General features: G+C 51.4%; 1 protein-coding gene across 1 annotated transcript; it reads left to right on the top strand.

The window, feature by feature from the left end:
- Positions 1-372: 372 nt before the first annotated feature.
- Positions 373-14,896, top strand: Sv2a (synaptic vesicle glycoprotein 2A). Its single transcript, XM_032897703.1, has 13 exons — positions 373-506; positions 3,815-4,776; positions 6,230-6,410; positions 7,363-7,514; positions 7,595-7,728; positions 8,289-8,378; positions 8,593-8,703; positions 8,864-8,952; positions 9,496-9,660; positions 9,947-10,080; positions 11,833-12,039; positions 12,590-12,749; positions 13,139-14,896. Exons 2-13 carry the CDS (start codon positions 4,155-4,157, stop codon positions 13,320-13,322), a joined length of 2,229 nt encoding a protein of 742 aa, XP_032753594.1. The 5' UTR covers positions 373-506; positions 3,815-4,154; the 3' UTR covers positions 13,323-14,896.
- Positions 14,897-15,490: the final 594 nt, after the last annotated feature.

The following is a 15,490-nucleotide window of genomic DNA, read 5'->3' as shown; positions in this document are numbered from 1 at the left end:
GCAGTGTAGAGGGGAGGGGGGAGCTGTTTTTAACACAGCGAGAATGGCTGGGACTCCTGGGTTTTTCATCCTGGCTCGGGTGCAAAGGAAGGGGCTACCTCATTCATCCTCTCCTGTCTATTTATTGCCTCCACTTACTCCCCTATCCACTGGCAGTGTCTTCCTTTACTTCCTAGCATCTTTTGCTAGGGAGGAAGGGGCTGAGAAAGACTATCATTTCCAGCTGTCATCCTGACAGTCCCCTCCTGTTCCTTCATCCTTTTTTCCTGTGTCCTAAGTCCCCCCATCATCTTTTCTTTCGCCACCCCCCCCCACAATGGTCTCTCCCGCTGCTCACTGGCGCGGGGGAGGGAGGGTCGGAGGCGGGGCCGGAGCGCGTGCGGGGGGCAGGTCTGCAGTGCCGCTTCCCCTGGTACCGGGAGGAGCAGTCGTCGCTGCCGCCTCAGCCCTGTGGCTGGACCCCCTCCCTCACCCGGGGACTCCCTGACCCGGGAAACCAAGCTCAGGTGAGACCCCTCTCCCCTCACCTCCACCCCGCCCCAGGCAGAAGCATCCTCGTCTAGCCTTGCAGCCATTTTATCTCTGATGCTTTGCTTGTGGGGAGGGTGACTGTCCCCGCTGTAGGGGTGAGGGTGGTGATGGTGGTGATGGTGGTGATGGTGGTTTGGGGAATGGGCCACTTATTTCAGTTGCTTTGAGAATATACTTGAATAAATAAATATATATGTGCAATACACATATGTATTTGTATGTATATACACACATACATACATATATATGCGATGATTTTTTTTTTTTTACCTTAGCCTAAAGTCCCCATTACATAAACCTGGTGAGAGGCCGTTAGGTAAGCTGAGGTTCCCCCAATCTCCATCCTCTCCTCACCTTGATGTATGTACCCCCCCCCCCATGGTAAATGACCTTGGCTGGGGCCAGAGAATGAGTACTGCCTCTCTTGCCTCTCTTGGGTGGGTTAGGGGGTAGGGGAATCGGCTCGGTGAAGGACAGAAGGAATGAAATACTGGGCAGACAGGCATGGGAAGCAACCAGGTGTTGGGGCTTGGCGCTAGAAGCGCTTACTGAGGGGGTCAGGGGAGCGGTGCGGAATGATGGTCCAGCAGCAGGACCAGGGGTGGGAACAGCAGTGTAATCAGTCTCAGGGCCTCATGCCTGGTACCCGAGCTGAGACTAGGTGGGGGTGGGGGTCTCCGCAATCCTGGCAGAGACGGTCCCTAATCCTGTGGATGTGTAGCGTTTTCTCCACATCCCGAGCCTCTCTGTGAGCATTTCTCCGTGTACATTCTCAGCTGACTCCCCCCCAGCCCCCGACAGAACTGGATGCTCCCATCTTCCAAACCCAGGGGTAGATTGTAGAGGTGAGGCTCAGTCTTGTTGGTCCTGTGGAGGGGTAGGAGGGTCAGTTATCAAGCTATGATGCAAGAGGAGCACCGTGGAATCCCCCACACCCCCACCTTCTCTGTCCCTTGTCCTTTACCATGGGAACCTTTTGACCAATGACTGCTTCTTCATGACCTTGTCACTTCTTAATGGCCTGGATGACTGGAAACCTGGGTGGTCTCTAATGCAGGGGTTTTGCTTAGGGGGCTAGTCTGGACCTAAGCAGTTGTCTTGAAAGGTTTGCTTATGAAGCCCTTTCCACAAGCCCTTTCCACCTTCTGCAGAAAATCTGAACACGTTTTTTCCGGTCAGGTGAAGCCAGTCAGCCTTAAAGGACTTGGTAAATCCTAGTCTGGTCTCCTTTAACTCCACCTCTCCCAGTGCTGTCTCTCTTCCTCAAGCTCAGCCACTCTGTGCTGCTCTGCTGGCTAAATATAGCACGACTTCCTCACCAGCTCAAAGAATTTGTCTTCTTTTCCTCCTGGGCTTGCTGGCCCTGGGGGAGCTGGCTGTTGAGCCACCATGTACTGTTGTGGCTGGGGGAGTCTCTCCTGCCCCCACGCTCAGGTCTGAGGGGTAAACAGTGTAAACACGCCTGGGAAACAGCTCCTGGTGGGTCCAAATCCTCCTTCGGGGGTTGAGGAGAGAGCCTGTGGTTGGGAAAGGCGAGGTACACAAATTGCCTTGGCTCTGAGGACTGCTGTTTCCTGAACCATGAAGAAAAGGTGACACCGAGGCCACTGTTTCTGATCGCCGTTGCCCACTGCTTACATCTGTCCTTGCCAGTGTTTCTTTCTGAATGACATGGCATTATTTACCCTTTTCCACGTGTGTGTGTGTGTGTGTGTGTGTGTGTGTGTGTGTTTGTGTGTGTGTGTGACATTAGTCAAGGCTTTGGCTGGGTGGGAACAGAGAATTATTTTAGGGGAATGATATTGCTCTTAATCTAAGCCTGTGTCCTCTGTTGCCCTGAAGCCTGAGGGAGGCTAGCCTATGCCTCCATCTGGGGATGTCTTATTTGGGGGGGGGGTAGGTCCCCTTCATTCTCTACCAGCTGCCTACACAATGCGGTATTTATGCACTCATTTTTCATTGACTCCTGAAGATCCAGAGGGATTAAGGGAGATTAGGAAGGGAGACCCTGGAAGAATGAGGTACAACTATAGACTCACATTGGAAATGTGACCTCAACCAGTCATTTCTATTCCTACCCCAGAGGGGTTCTGTCTCTCTGTGACATTCTGAAGGAAGGGGATAGCACGACTCCCTCTGACTCATGATCTTCCCCTCCTTGTCCCTTCTACCTCAGTTTCCAGTCTCCCTTTTGGGGCCCTTATCCTGCTGGTTTACAACAGATAATACCTAATTCCAGCTGTTGAAGTGAGTTTAAGCCCAGACAAAGTTCTAGGGAGGACCCTGGGCCTCAGCAGCCAAGTCTGACCCTCCACTGGAGCCGCCGCTCCCGCACGTTTTCAATATAACAGGGAAGGAAGCAGACGAATCTTCACAAAAGCATTCTGGGAGTTCAAGTCTCACAACTCTGTGAAGTGGGTTTTCCCAGCTCAATTACCATCCAGCTAAATAGAAGGACACTGAGGCTCAGGCAAATTGGGGCAGCCTGCCCATCAGCAGGCAGCAAGCAGGGGGTTGGGGACTTCAAATGTCATGTGCTTTGCATCTGACCAGCATTCTCCTTGATAGTGTCCCTTTCTGCTCTTCACCCTAAAGAGTAGGCAGAGGTGCCTTGGCTAGGGGATTTTAGGAGGGAGTGCAGGGGCATCCCGCTATGTTCCTGTCACCACACTAGAGCTCATGTTGTTCATTTCTTTTTCTGTGCCAGGTCCTGGGGTAAGCATAAGTGGGCTGTAACACTAAGACCCCAGCTTCCTCTTTTAAGTAAGAGGAGCCGGGGAGCCATGACAACTCATGCTCACCCAAGGCTAGCTGACTCTGGAGGGTGAGCTTTACCTCCTAGGCTAAGTTAGGAGAAATCTCCTCTTGGGGGACTTCGAGAGAAGACCGGGGGAGGCCCTGCCTTCAGAGCCATCAGTGGGCTGAGGAACCTGGTGGGAAGGCCTGTCCTTCCCGCACATCATCCTCAAGCTCTGTCTCAACCAGAATTCCTCTGGAGCCCAGAGCAGGAAATTCTTGTTTCTCCTGTTTCCTGGGTTTTCTTTGCAATGGATGTGGGAAGTGGTTAGGAAGGAGCAGATAGGTGACCAATTCTGGAGCAAATCCCGTGGATCTAGTACCCTCCAGCGTCAAAGTAAAGGGACTTGTATATCCAGTGGCTCACGGTTGGCCCGGATAATCAGCTCTTTAATAGCTGGTGGCCGGAAATACTAGATTGAGAGGGTTCTGTACTGGTCCTCACTTCACCAGTCTAGTGACCTTTTTTTTTCTTTCCTTTTCCTAGGTCTCCAGAGCCTCCCAGAAGAAAAATAGGCAGCCCTCCCTGAAATATCTTGGCTCCTCAGTTTATCCTTTCCAACCTGGCTCCCCCTTCCCAGTTCCCCTCCCTACTCCCTGTCTCCCTCCCCAACTCACCCTACTGAACTGGTTGCAGAGCAAAACCCTATTCTCCCTTTTCCCCATCTGGACTTCTCTGGCCAGTTCCTCTTAGTCCGATCCCAAAGACACTGGAACACATTTCATCTGGGGAAAGGGTCTTCTTGACCCCTCCAATTCATTGAGCAAAGGGCTGAAAAAGAAGCAGAGAGTAAGGTAGAGCCAGTGACTCGACCTCAAGCCCCATCATGGAAGAAGGCTTTCGAGACCGAGCAGCGTTCATCCGTGGGGCCAAAGACATTGCCAAGGAAGTTAAGAAGCACGCGGCCAAGAAGGTGGTGAAGGGTCTCGACAGAGTCCAGGATGAGTATTCCCGAAGGTCCTACTCCCGCTTTGAGGAGGAGGATGACGATGATGACTTCCCTGCCCCTGCTGACGGCTATTACCGCGGAGAAGGGGCCCAGGATGAGGAGGAAGGTGGCGCTTCCAGTGATGCCACTGAGGGCCATGATGAGGATGATGAGATCTACGAGGGAGAATATCAGGGCATCCCCCGGGCAGAGTCTGGGGGCAAAGGCGAACGGATGGCAGATGGGGCACCCCTGGCTGGAGTGAGAGGGGGCTTAAGTGATGGGGAGGGTCCCCCTGGGGGTCGCGGGGAGGCGCAGCGGCGTAAAGATCGGGAAGAATTGGCTCAGCAGTATGAGACCATCCTCCGGGAGTGCGGCCATGGCCGCTTCCAGTGGACACTCTACTTCGTGCTGGGTCTGGCGCTGATGGCCGATGGTGTAGAGGTCTTTGTGGTGGGCTTTGTGCTGCCCAGTGCTGAGAAAGACATGTGCCTGTCGGACTCCAACAAAGGCATGCTAGGTAAGAAGCCTGCAAGCACCGGGCTGCGGGGAACCACCCAGTCCTTCCCAGTGGTTCTGCAAGCTGTACCTAGAGGGTCCACTGACTCTCCACACACCATCCCCCCATAGACACCCTCTTCTGGAGGCTGGGTAAATGAAATTGTGTGTGAAAGAGAGAGTATAGCTGGATGGGGCGTTCACCGGTGTCTGAGTGGGTGGTAGTTTGCCTAACTGCCGGATATAGCCATGGTGGGTTGGGCTACAGTTAAAGTCTTCCATCCTGCTACTGAGTTGCCTTTCCCTGACTGCAGAACAAGTCAGCTTGGAAATGCCTTGGTATATACGGGGAGGGTCTATTTGATGATGTGGGTAAGGACACCTCAGATATGGGAGTATCTAGGGGTCAGGAACATCTTTGATGGCCTTTCCTGACAGGGATCTAGAAGGAGAAATATCATATGCTCACCAAGAAATTATAGAGGGCTGGCTTCTCCATCGATCTCTCTCTCCCTGTGTCTCTTTGTCTCTGTCCCTGTTCCCCAACCCCACCCCACCCCCGTGCGTGCGTGTGTGTGTGTGTGTGTGTGTGTGTGTGTGTGTGTGTGTGTGTGTGTGTGTGTGTGTCTTTCTTTTCCTCTCTGGGCTTGGTTTGGACATTGACTAAATGCAAAGTTCTAGAGATGATTTTAAAAATTAATTCAAATTCTGGTTTTAGGAAAAAAAAAAACTGGGGGAACTTTAGGATCCCAAGTACTGGGGCTAGAAGGATAAAGAATAAACTTTGTTTTGGAGCCTCTTTCCCAAGGAACAAGAGATCACCTTCTTTGAGGGCATCAAAAGTCGGGGGAAAAGCCAGGCATGATGTGAACATCATTAGTTCGAGCACTCAGGAGGTAGAGGCTAGTGGATCTGTGAGTTTGAAGCTAGCCTAGTCTACACAGTGAGTTCCAGACCAGCCAGAGCTACACAGTGAGGCACAGTATTTTTAGTCTAAAACACGATGACGAGGATGACAAGGACGATGACTATGAGGAGGGGGATCTCAAACAGTCTGGGAGGATAGAGAGGGTGGGGTGGTATCTAGGAGTCTAGGCAGATCCATTTCACTTCTTGTGAGTTAGGGCTGAGTAGTCTGTGCAGTAGATGGAGGAGGGGAAGAGGACAGAGTGGAAGGAAGAGGGAGAGGGAGGGAAGGAGGGAGAGGGAGCAGCAAACGTGAGGGGTGTTTTTCTCAAATATTTGCCTTCTTGCCTTTGAGCCCCTGGTCTGCAGTGGTGACTGTCTACCACTTTCGTTCCCCACCCCCCTCTCTCTTTCTCATGTCAGGGTAAACTTAGCTCCTAGAAATTGTTCAGATCCACTCTGCTACAGGAGTTTCAGCCCCTAGAGTTGGGGTGCTAATACAAATCTGGTCAGAGAATTGAGGCATATCTGCTCATGCCGCCCCCACCCCCATTTCCTCCTCTCTGCAGGCCTCATTGTGTACCTGGGCATGATGGTGGGGGCCTTCCTCTGGGGAGGCCTGGCTGATCGGCTGGGTCGGAGACAGTGTCTGCTCATCTCACTCTCTGTCAACAGCGTCTTCGCTTTCTTCTCATCCTTCGTCCAGGGTTATGGCACCTTCCTTTTCTGCCGCCTCCTTTCTGGGGTTGGGTGAGTGTCCACGTCCTTAAAGACAGAACTGTGCCCTGGTTGCTGCTGTAATGTACACTCGGCTCAGTGTTAGGCATACTGGACACACACCTTTTCCACTCCTACCCCATCTTCAGAACAGCTCCCAGTCTGGCGCCTGCCTGCTAACATCCGGAATCCCACGCCTGGTCTGTTCCGGAGCTCCCAGCTTACCTCTATCCTGAGGCTGTCTACCCTGAGGTCCAGTGGGCCAAGCCTTGCCCCTGGGCTCATACCCTGGAGTTATCCCCTCCCAGAATGCATATTGATTTTTCCTGAATTTGTTAAGAAAGCTTGCTGACCTCTTCTTTGGCAGAATCTGAAGTCCTACCCTGCCAGCACCTGCACTGTCTCCATGTGTTGTTTTTTGGGGGTTGTTTTGTTTTGTTGTTTTGGTTTTTAGACAGTGTTACTATGGAGACATAGTTGGCCTGAGACACTATGTAGATAGACACTATGTGGTTAGTCTAAAATTCAGAGATTTACCTGCTTTCCACATGCTGGAATTAAAGGTGTGGACATCCATCTCAAAGGTTTTTGTTTTGTTTTGTTTTTTTGAATTTTTGTTTGAAAAGAGTCTTGCTGTACAGCCCTGGCTGGCCTGGAACTTGAACTTTTCCCCTTGCCTTTGCCCCTGGTGCTGGGATCAGCACATGCAGCACCACATCCTACTGCGTTCCCTCGTCTGCAGCGATCTCGCCTCCATCCCAACTCTACCCACTTTCCGGGTTTCATGCTTGTTCTTGCCTTGATCCAAGACCTGCTTGCCTGTTTCTGACATCCCAAGAATAGTGACTTGGTGGCTGGTGTGGAAAAGAGCTTGTAGGACACCAGATGAGAATAAAGTGGGGGTTAGGGGACTGAGGACCCAGGGCACTGGGGTGAGGGATTGGGAAGATGGCTGCTTCCTAATGTTTACTTTTGAAATGTCCAGGATTGGCGGTTCCATCCCCATTGTCTTCTCCTATTTTTCGGAGTTTCTGGCCCAGGAGAAACGCGGGGAGCATTTGAGCTGGCTCTGTATGTTCTGGATGATTGGTGGCGTGTATGCAGCTGCAATGGCCTGGGCCATCATCCCCCACTATGGTAAGCTGTCCTCAGACTCTCTGTGCTCCCAGCTCTGCTGTGCTCCCTGCTTCTCTGCTGATTCTGTGACTGTCTGCCAGGGTGGAGTTTCCAGATGGGCTCTGCTTACCAGTTCCACAGCTGGAGGGTCTTTGTCCTCGTCTGTGCCTTTCCCTCTGTGTTTGCCATCGGGGCTCTGACTACGCAGCCGGAGAGTCCCCGCTTCTTCTTAGAGGTGAATGGATCGCTCCAGGGTGTGGGGGTGTGGGCATGAAAATGCTTGCTGTGGGGTTGGTGCACTCTCCTGACCGCTTCCTCCTTCACCAGCCCGTGACTCTGGGGGACTTTGTCTTGCTTCCTTTGTCTTAAAATGTGTCTCCTGAGGAGAGACTGGGAAACCTGCTCCTCTACGGGTGGCTTACAATTCTGCAGGCTCAAGTTGGGACCCACCTTTTACATCTCCCTTCAGGCTATTCCTGGCTCCAGCAGATTGGGCTATGGCTCCTTCTGTGGCCGTCATTTCCCTGTCTTAGGCTTTTCCTTTATGTTTTACTGGAGAAACCCCCAAGGACCTATGCTGGCATCAGTTCCCTTGAAGCGCCTCCCCCATCCCAAGTCTTGACCAAGTCTCACCAGACCTTGCTGTACTCCAGCTTGGGCTGATGTAATACCGTAGATTAGTGTTGCGGAGAGGAGCTGTATCTTGGGACTCTAGAAGCCAGACTGAAGGGATGGGATCTGTAACACTGGATACGGGTTCCAGTTGCATGCTGGGAATTCCATTTGTGGTTCCAGAATGGGAAGCACGATGAGGCCTGGATGGTGCTGAAGCAGGTTCATGACACCAACATGCGAGCCAAGGGCCATCCTGAGCGAGTCTTCTCAGTAAGCTGCCACTCTCCCCACTCAACCCCCCAAACCCCCACTTGGACCCTGCTGGAGGTCACCCATTTCCTAGATGTCTCAGACCACACTGTAGTTCAGTGACCTTCCCAGGGCATGTTGTTGCTCCCGGCCTCCCATTTTGCTACTGAGAGAGAGACACTTGGAATGGGTTGGGAAGTAGTGCGTGACGGTTCACTCCCCTTCTTGCGTCCAGGTAACCCACATTAAAACGATTCATCAGGAGGATGAATTGATTGAGATCCAGTCGGACACAGGAACCTGGTACCAGCGCTGGGGAGTGCGGGCTTTGAGCCTGGGGGGTCAGGTAATATAGAGTGAACAACCGAGCAACCGAGGGGTGGAGAAGGGAGGGCTTGACCTGTGTGAGGGTGAAGGTGAACTGAGGGAGGGGGAAAAGCAAGAATCAGAGGTCAATAGGTACACGATAGAGTGGCCACCTTTTGCCTTCACTGCGTCCTGTGTAGGTTTGGGGGAATTTCCTCTCCTGCTTCAGTCCAGAATACCGGCGCATCACTCTGATGATGATGGGGGTATGGTTCACCATGTCCTTCAGGTGAGGTGGCTAAGTGTTGGTTGTGGTTGTGTGTGGCTGAAGAAGAGAGATAAGGCTGGAGGTGGAGGGGGACATCACGAGGGAGGGTGCTATCTGTCCGCATCCTCCTGACGCTTTATCCGGGTTCTCTACTTAACTAAACCATCAAAGTTGCAATTCAAACTGAGGCATTCGGTCTTTACCAGACAATGGACTGGGATAAAGAGACGTGTTCCAGCCCTCAGGTTACCTTCGGTCAGGAAGAGATAAAACTAGCTGTTACAGTTAGTGCAGTGGTGCCATGGTGAGATAAGGATGTGGTATTATGGGGACGCTTGGGGCTTGGTGGGTGGGGACCTAAATCCTCAGAGTGAATGGGTAGGAGAGTACAATGGGTAGTGCAGAAGACCTTAAAGTTTCTAGAACACAGTAGCTGGATGGAGAATGTGCGGGATGAGGCTGGGGTAAGCATGCCCCTACACAGGTAGACTGTTCATCTGCCCCTCTGACTGGGGCTCTGGTGTCTCATCTGCCCTGTCTGATTCCATGCCTTTGACTCTCCAGCTACTACGGTTTGACTGTCTGGTTTCCCGACATGATCCGCCATCTCCAGGCTGTGGACTATGCAGCCCGAACCAAAGTGTTCCCAGGGGAGCGCGTGGAGCACGTGACATTTAACTTCACACTGGAGAATCAGATCCACCGAGGGGGACAGTACTTCAATGACAAGTATGTGTGTGTGTGTGTGTGTGTGTGTGTGTGTGTGTGTTGGGGGGGTGGTTTCCATATCACTTTTCCCTATTCCTCCTACTTCCTTCTCATTGATAAGTCTGAGATCAAGACAAAGTGGTTTGGGGCAAAGCCTATGTATAATCACGGCTCCTTGGCTTTGTCTCACTATGTCTGGGGCCGTGAGTCACTGAGGAGCAAGGGCTTAGGCGGGCTGAGGGGGCTGAGGGGGGTGAGGCGGGCTGAGGGGACTAAGGGGGCGTGTCTCATCATCCTGGTCCTGCAGGTTCATCGGGCTGCGTCTGAAGTCAGTGTCCTTTGAGGATTCCCTGTTTGAGGAATGTTACTTTGAAGATGTCACATCCAGCAACACATTCTTCCGCAACTGCACATTCATCAACACCGTGTTCTACAACACGGGTACGGTAGTCAGTGGCGTCAGCCAGAGGGGCTGTGATGAAGGGAGGAGGAGGCTTGCACATCCCCTTGCTTCCTGTTCTCAAGCTGAGAGTGCCCTGGAGCCTGGGCTTGCTTACTGGCTACCACTAGGGATTTGGGAAATATAATAGGTATCTTCTTATGTGAGTTCTTTTACCTTTAGTTGTAATTATAAAGTTTCAGTGGGGTAGTGTTAATGTAATTTTGAGGAGGGTGAACTGGGTGTTTGGGGAAAAGAAAGACAATATAAGGGATATTTAATAAGGAAAAAGCTGAGAATCATGATATCAGTCCACTTCTTAGCTTGGCCTAGCAGAGGCCTGACATCCGTCTCCTCAGAAGGCTGAGGTAGGAGGATTGAAAATCTGAGAATGTTTAAGGCCAACCTGGGCAACTTTGTAAGGTCCTGTCTCAAAGTTTGAAAGGGCTGAGAGTGGTGAGGTCAGTGGCACAGCCCCTGTCCAACTCATGTGAGGTTTAATCCCTAGTAATTAAATATAGGAGTTCTACGTTGAGTACAGTGTTGTGCTCCGGAGGTAGAGTGAGAGGACCAGGAGCTTAAGTTGAAGCCAGGCTAGGCTGCATGAGACCTGTTTAAAAAAGCAAAAAACCCCAAGAGAAAGAATAAAACCCTTTAAAAACAGTGCTGGAGAGATGGCTCCGCAGTGGAGAGCACTGACTGCTCTTGCAGAGGTCCTGAGTTCAAATCCCAGCAACCACATGGTGGCTCACACCTGCTTGTAACTCTTGTTCTAGGGGATCTAACATTGTCTTCTGGCCCCTGAGCATTCATGGTATGTGCACGTGCACACACACACACACACACACACACACACACACACACACACACACACACCACCACCACCAACAACAACAACAACAACAACAACCACATAAAACCAAAAAAACCTAAGAAAAGATTTAAGAAAAGTAAAACACGGGTTGGGATTTAGCTCAGTGGTAGGCGCTTGCCTAGCAAGCGCAAGGCCCTGGAGTTCGGTCCCAGCTCTGAAAAAAAAAAAAAAAAAAAAAAGAAAGACACAAACAAAAACCTGACTAATGGTCTTAGCTAAAAGGCTGAGTTCTGTGTGCTAGATTGAAACACCCCACCTCCTTTTTAATTGTCGTTGTTGTTGTTTTTCAAAACAGGGTATTAATTACTATGTAGCCCTGGTTATCTTGGAACTCACTCTCTAAATCAGGCTGGCCTCAAATTTAGAGATCCACCTGCCTCTGCATCCAGAGTGCTAGGATCAAGATGTGAGCTACCACTGCCTGACTAACATCCCACCTCTAAATGGAGTATTGTGTAAGCTTTTCTCACCTCGCAGGAAAGGGAAAGAGAGAGAGAGAGAGAGAGAGAGAGAGAGAGAGAGACAGAGACAGAGACAGAGACAGAGACAGAGACAGAGAGAGACACAGAAAGAGAGACTGACTTTAAAAATATTTTTAATGTTTCCTCAGAAGCGGTTCCCAGGCCAACAACAGGGCTCCTGCTTGTAGCCAGCTCAGGGGACAAAAAGGATGAACAAGGAAATAAAAACTAGTAAAGCTCAGATGTGTCACACAGGCTTCTTGCTTATGGTCCCTCTGCTGAGAAAATTGCTAGTTCCCATGGTGATGTTGGATGCTCTGCAGTGAGTGTCAGCAATGACGCTGAGAGCCTCTGACCACTAACTTCCAGAACATGAGAGGTAGCCGTTCTCATGTTCGCCCTGTGTCCTGATCTTCTAGACCTGTTTGAGTACAAGTTCGTGAACAGCCGCCTGGTGAACAGCACATTCCTGCACAATAAGGAAGGTTGCCCGCTAGATGTGACAGGGACGGGCGAAGGTGCCTACATGGTGTACTTTGTCAGCTTCTTGGGGACACTGGCTGTGCTCCCTGGAAATATTGTGTCTGCTCTGCTCATGGACAAGATTGGCAGGCTCAGAATGCTTGGTAAGGGGCTGCGGGCTGGGTGCTGGCTGGTGCAGAACAGAGGCAGCCTGGGCTGGGGCGGGCTGTCAGCAGGCTTCTCACCTCTAGTTGTGGAAAACACTGGCTAGAGAGTTTCTCCCTCTCATGTTTTGTTTAGGGGTGCTACAAAATGGGGGTGGGCCTGGCACAGAAGTTACTCTAGGGGTTAAAGAAATAGGATGGTAGGCAAGTAGGGTAAAGACTTTGAGGTTATAGATTTGGGGTTCAGCTCCACCTTGGACTGGTTACACCCTGTTAGCCTTCACCTGCAATCACAGAGGAAGCAGCACCGCTCTCAGAAGGCTGGTCTCAGACAGGTCCATAGAAAACATCCTGTGACTTAGTTCACAGTTGGTATTGAATAAATGGCTGCTACTGAAGGGGTTATTAACCAACACAGGGGTTGAGGACACGTGAAAAGCCTTCCTTTTGGCTACCCTGGGAAACAGTTATCTGGGGTGGTCGCAAAGCTAGCTGGGTAGTAAGCTGGGCCACGACTGGGTTTCATGGCTGTCTCTTCTCCTGGTTCCAGCTGGTTCCAGTGTGCTGTCCTGTGTTTCCTGCTTCTTCCTGTCTTTTGGGAACAGTGAGTCAGCCATGATCGCTCTGCTCTGCCTTTTTGGGGGAGTCAGTATTGCATCCTGGAACGCGCTGGACGTGCTGACTGTTGAACTCTACCCTTCCGACAAGAGGTAGTTTGGAGTGCTGCAGGGGCAGGGGAGAAGGTTTGGGAGCTACAGGACTGGGGCGAAATGAGGAGGAGAACTGAAAGATTATCGTTAGGGATAAGAATCTGGGAGGGATAAGGGTGTTGTTAGGGGTAGGACACACATCCCTGCTGAGCTTTTCCTTAACAGTTGGGAGCTCTTGTCTTGGCTCCTAACTGCTAATTACTAACCTCTGCTTCTGTCTCTTTTCTCTCCTGTCTCGCAATGTGTCTGTATGCCCCACCCCCTCCGTCACTACTCCATCCTCCCTTCCCGCTCCTGCACACTGCTTTTGTCTTACCCCACTCTGCCTTCCCACCTGCCCTTCTCCCTTCCGCTGGACCCCGACGGCCACATGGCTTGGCCCTGAGCAGGACGACGGCCTTCGGCTTCCTGAATGCCCTGTGTAAGCTGGCAGCCGTACTGGGGATCAGCATCTTCACGTCCTTTGTGGGAATCACCAAGGCCGCTCCCATCCTCTTCGCCTCAGCTGCGCTTGCCCTTGGTAGCTCTCTGGCTCTGAAGCTGCCTGAGACCCGGGGACAGGTGCTGCAGTGAGGGGTGGGGGAGTGTCTCAGGGGCTTTAGGGATGGCAGGCACACTGTGACCAATAATTTCTTTTATCCCTACCCTGCCCTGCTGTCCTGGTCCTACTCCGTGTTTGGTGTCGTAGCTGTGTGCCTGTGTGCATGTGTGTGACCCTGACGGGCAGGGGCTACAGGGAGGGTCCCTTTGTCCCACGTTTGGGAGGAGGGACTCCCCACCTGCTGCCACCCTCAACTTTGCACAAGGAGAAGGCTGAGCTGCATCCTTCTCTCCCTCAGTGTTAGCGGGGGTGGGGGCGACTGTTTCCCTGCTCCAGGGGTTCCAGAACTTCTGCCTTTCCCATCATTCCCTCCGCGTAGGCCCTGGTGAACCACAGGTATGGAGTTATAGTGGGGGCTGAGGCTTGGACCAAAAGAACTTCTTGAGTGGGAGCCTCCCAAGGATGCTGGGGAGTAGCAATAAACCTTAGCCTCCGTTTTCACCTCAATTCAGGCTACAAGTGTGAAGCCTGGATTTTATGGAATTAGTTTTCTGATTCTTATTTATATGTAAGTTCTGAGGCAGCTTAGCTGGACTGTGTGTGGATGTATACATACACTCATGTGTGTGTGCGCGTGCGTGTGCGTGTGTGTGTGTATGTGTGCCATGGGGTAGGGGTACCACTATACTGTTCAATTATAAGCCAAGAGTAGTAGTTTCAGTGAGCACACACACAACACTGTTTTTCTATCGTAACTCCCAGAATCTTGTACCTGTGTTGGGGCTGCAGGCAGAACTCCTCGGTCAGGCTGGGGTGAGCCCTGCAATCTTGGGGGACCTGAGGGCACCTGACAAGGACTTACTCTCTCCTTCCTCTAGAGAGGTTCTACCCACTAGCCACAGCCCTCCCATCTGACCTGTCCACACAGGCAGTGTACCAGAGGAAAGAAAGGGAAATAACCAGGCACACATAGTCAAACCAGCAGGTCTGAAAGCACAAGAAGCTGGGGCAGGGCAGGAAGCAGGGGTCCATCCCCTAACCCTTCTCAAAAAGGCTGGGTCGTGAGGGACCCCTAATGCAGGGACCTGAAGCCTCAGTTTCCCCATCTTGCCCTTCCACAGAACAGCCTCTGTAGGTAGAGCTGCCCCCCGTCCTACCCTACTCTTGTGGCTGCTTTCTTTGGTACTCTTCCCACTCCCACCGTAGCTGTGACGTGTTGTAGTTTTTAGCTGTTTGTAAAATGTTAAAAAAAAAAAAAAAAGTTAAAAGGAAGTTAAACTACAAAAAAAAAAAAAAAAAAAAATCCAAACTCACCCTCCTTATGCTGCGTCTGGTGCCCTCGACCCTAAGGCCATTCCGAGCCAGGTGGTGACTGTTTAATCGTGTCTGTGTTCAAAGGACTGCCTTCTCCTCCAGTGCCCAGTGTGTGAGCGCCCCTTCCCTCATCATTCCGTTGCTGGACGTGGCCCTCTCCCTTACGTCCCCAGGGGAGACACAGCCACTTGTTTGTCTCCCGGGGAGCCCTGAACCTGACTCCATTGATGTGAAAAAAATGAAATGAAAAATACTGCTGAAAAATAAAGGGTCTGAACCCTTAAAACTCAAAGCGGCTGTGTGTGCGTCCTGGCCTCTCCATTCACAGTTCGCCATCCTGACCATCTGGGGAAGACAAACTTGTGTGGGAGAAACGATTCCTTCTTCAGGGCCAAAATAAGCAAGCCCCCTCTCTTACCATGGACTTATGGAATGGGGTACCTCAAATCTACATTTTGTTTAAAAAGCATTTACTTATGCTGGTTCTAGTGGGTTAAGAGCCCTTGTTACTCTTGCAAAAAGCAACATAAACATATATTCTATTTGCGTGAGCATTTTGCCTGCATATGGATGTAGGCACCACATGTGCCTGGTACCCATCAAGGCCAGAAGAGGGCATTAGATCCCCTGCAACTGGAGCTACAGGCCCTTGTGAGTCACCAAGTGGGTGCTGGGAATCAAACCTGGATCCCCTGGAGAACAGAAAGTGCTTATAAATGCGATACCACCTCTCTGGACCCCAGTTTTAAGCAATGCCTTTTGGGAATTCCTACTGCCTGCAGCTTGCCCTTGATTACCCTGTCAACTCCATCGCTTTAATCAAGCTGCATTGCTATTTGTTGTTGTTTGTTTTTTGAGAGTCTCACTAGTTAGACCAGGGTGGCCT

The sequence above is a fragment of the Rattus rattus genome, chromosome 3, assembly GCF_011064425.1.
Source record: "Rattus rattus isolate New Zealand chromosome 3, Rrattus_CSIRO_v1, whole genome shotgun sequence".
Classification (NCBI taxonomy): domain Eukaryota; kingdom Metazoa; phylum Chordata; class Mammalia; order Rodentia; family Muridae; genus Rattus; species Rattus rattus.
The sequence above is the reverse complement of the archived record's forward strand: the minus strand, read 5'-3'. Positions and strand labels throughout refer to the sequence as shown.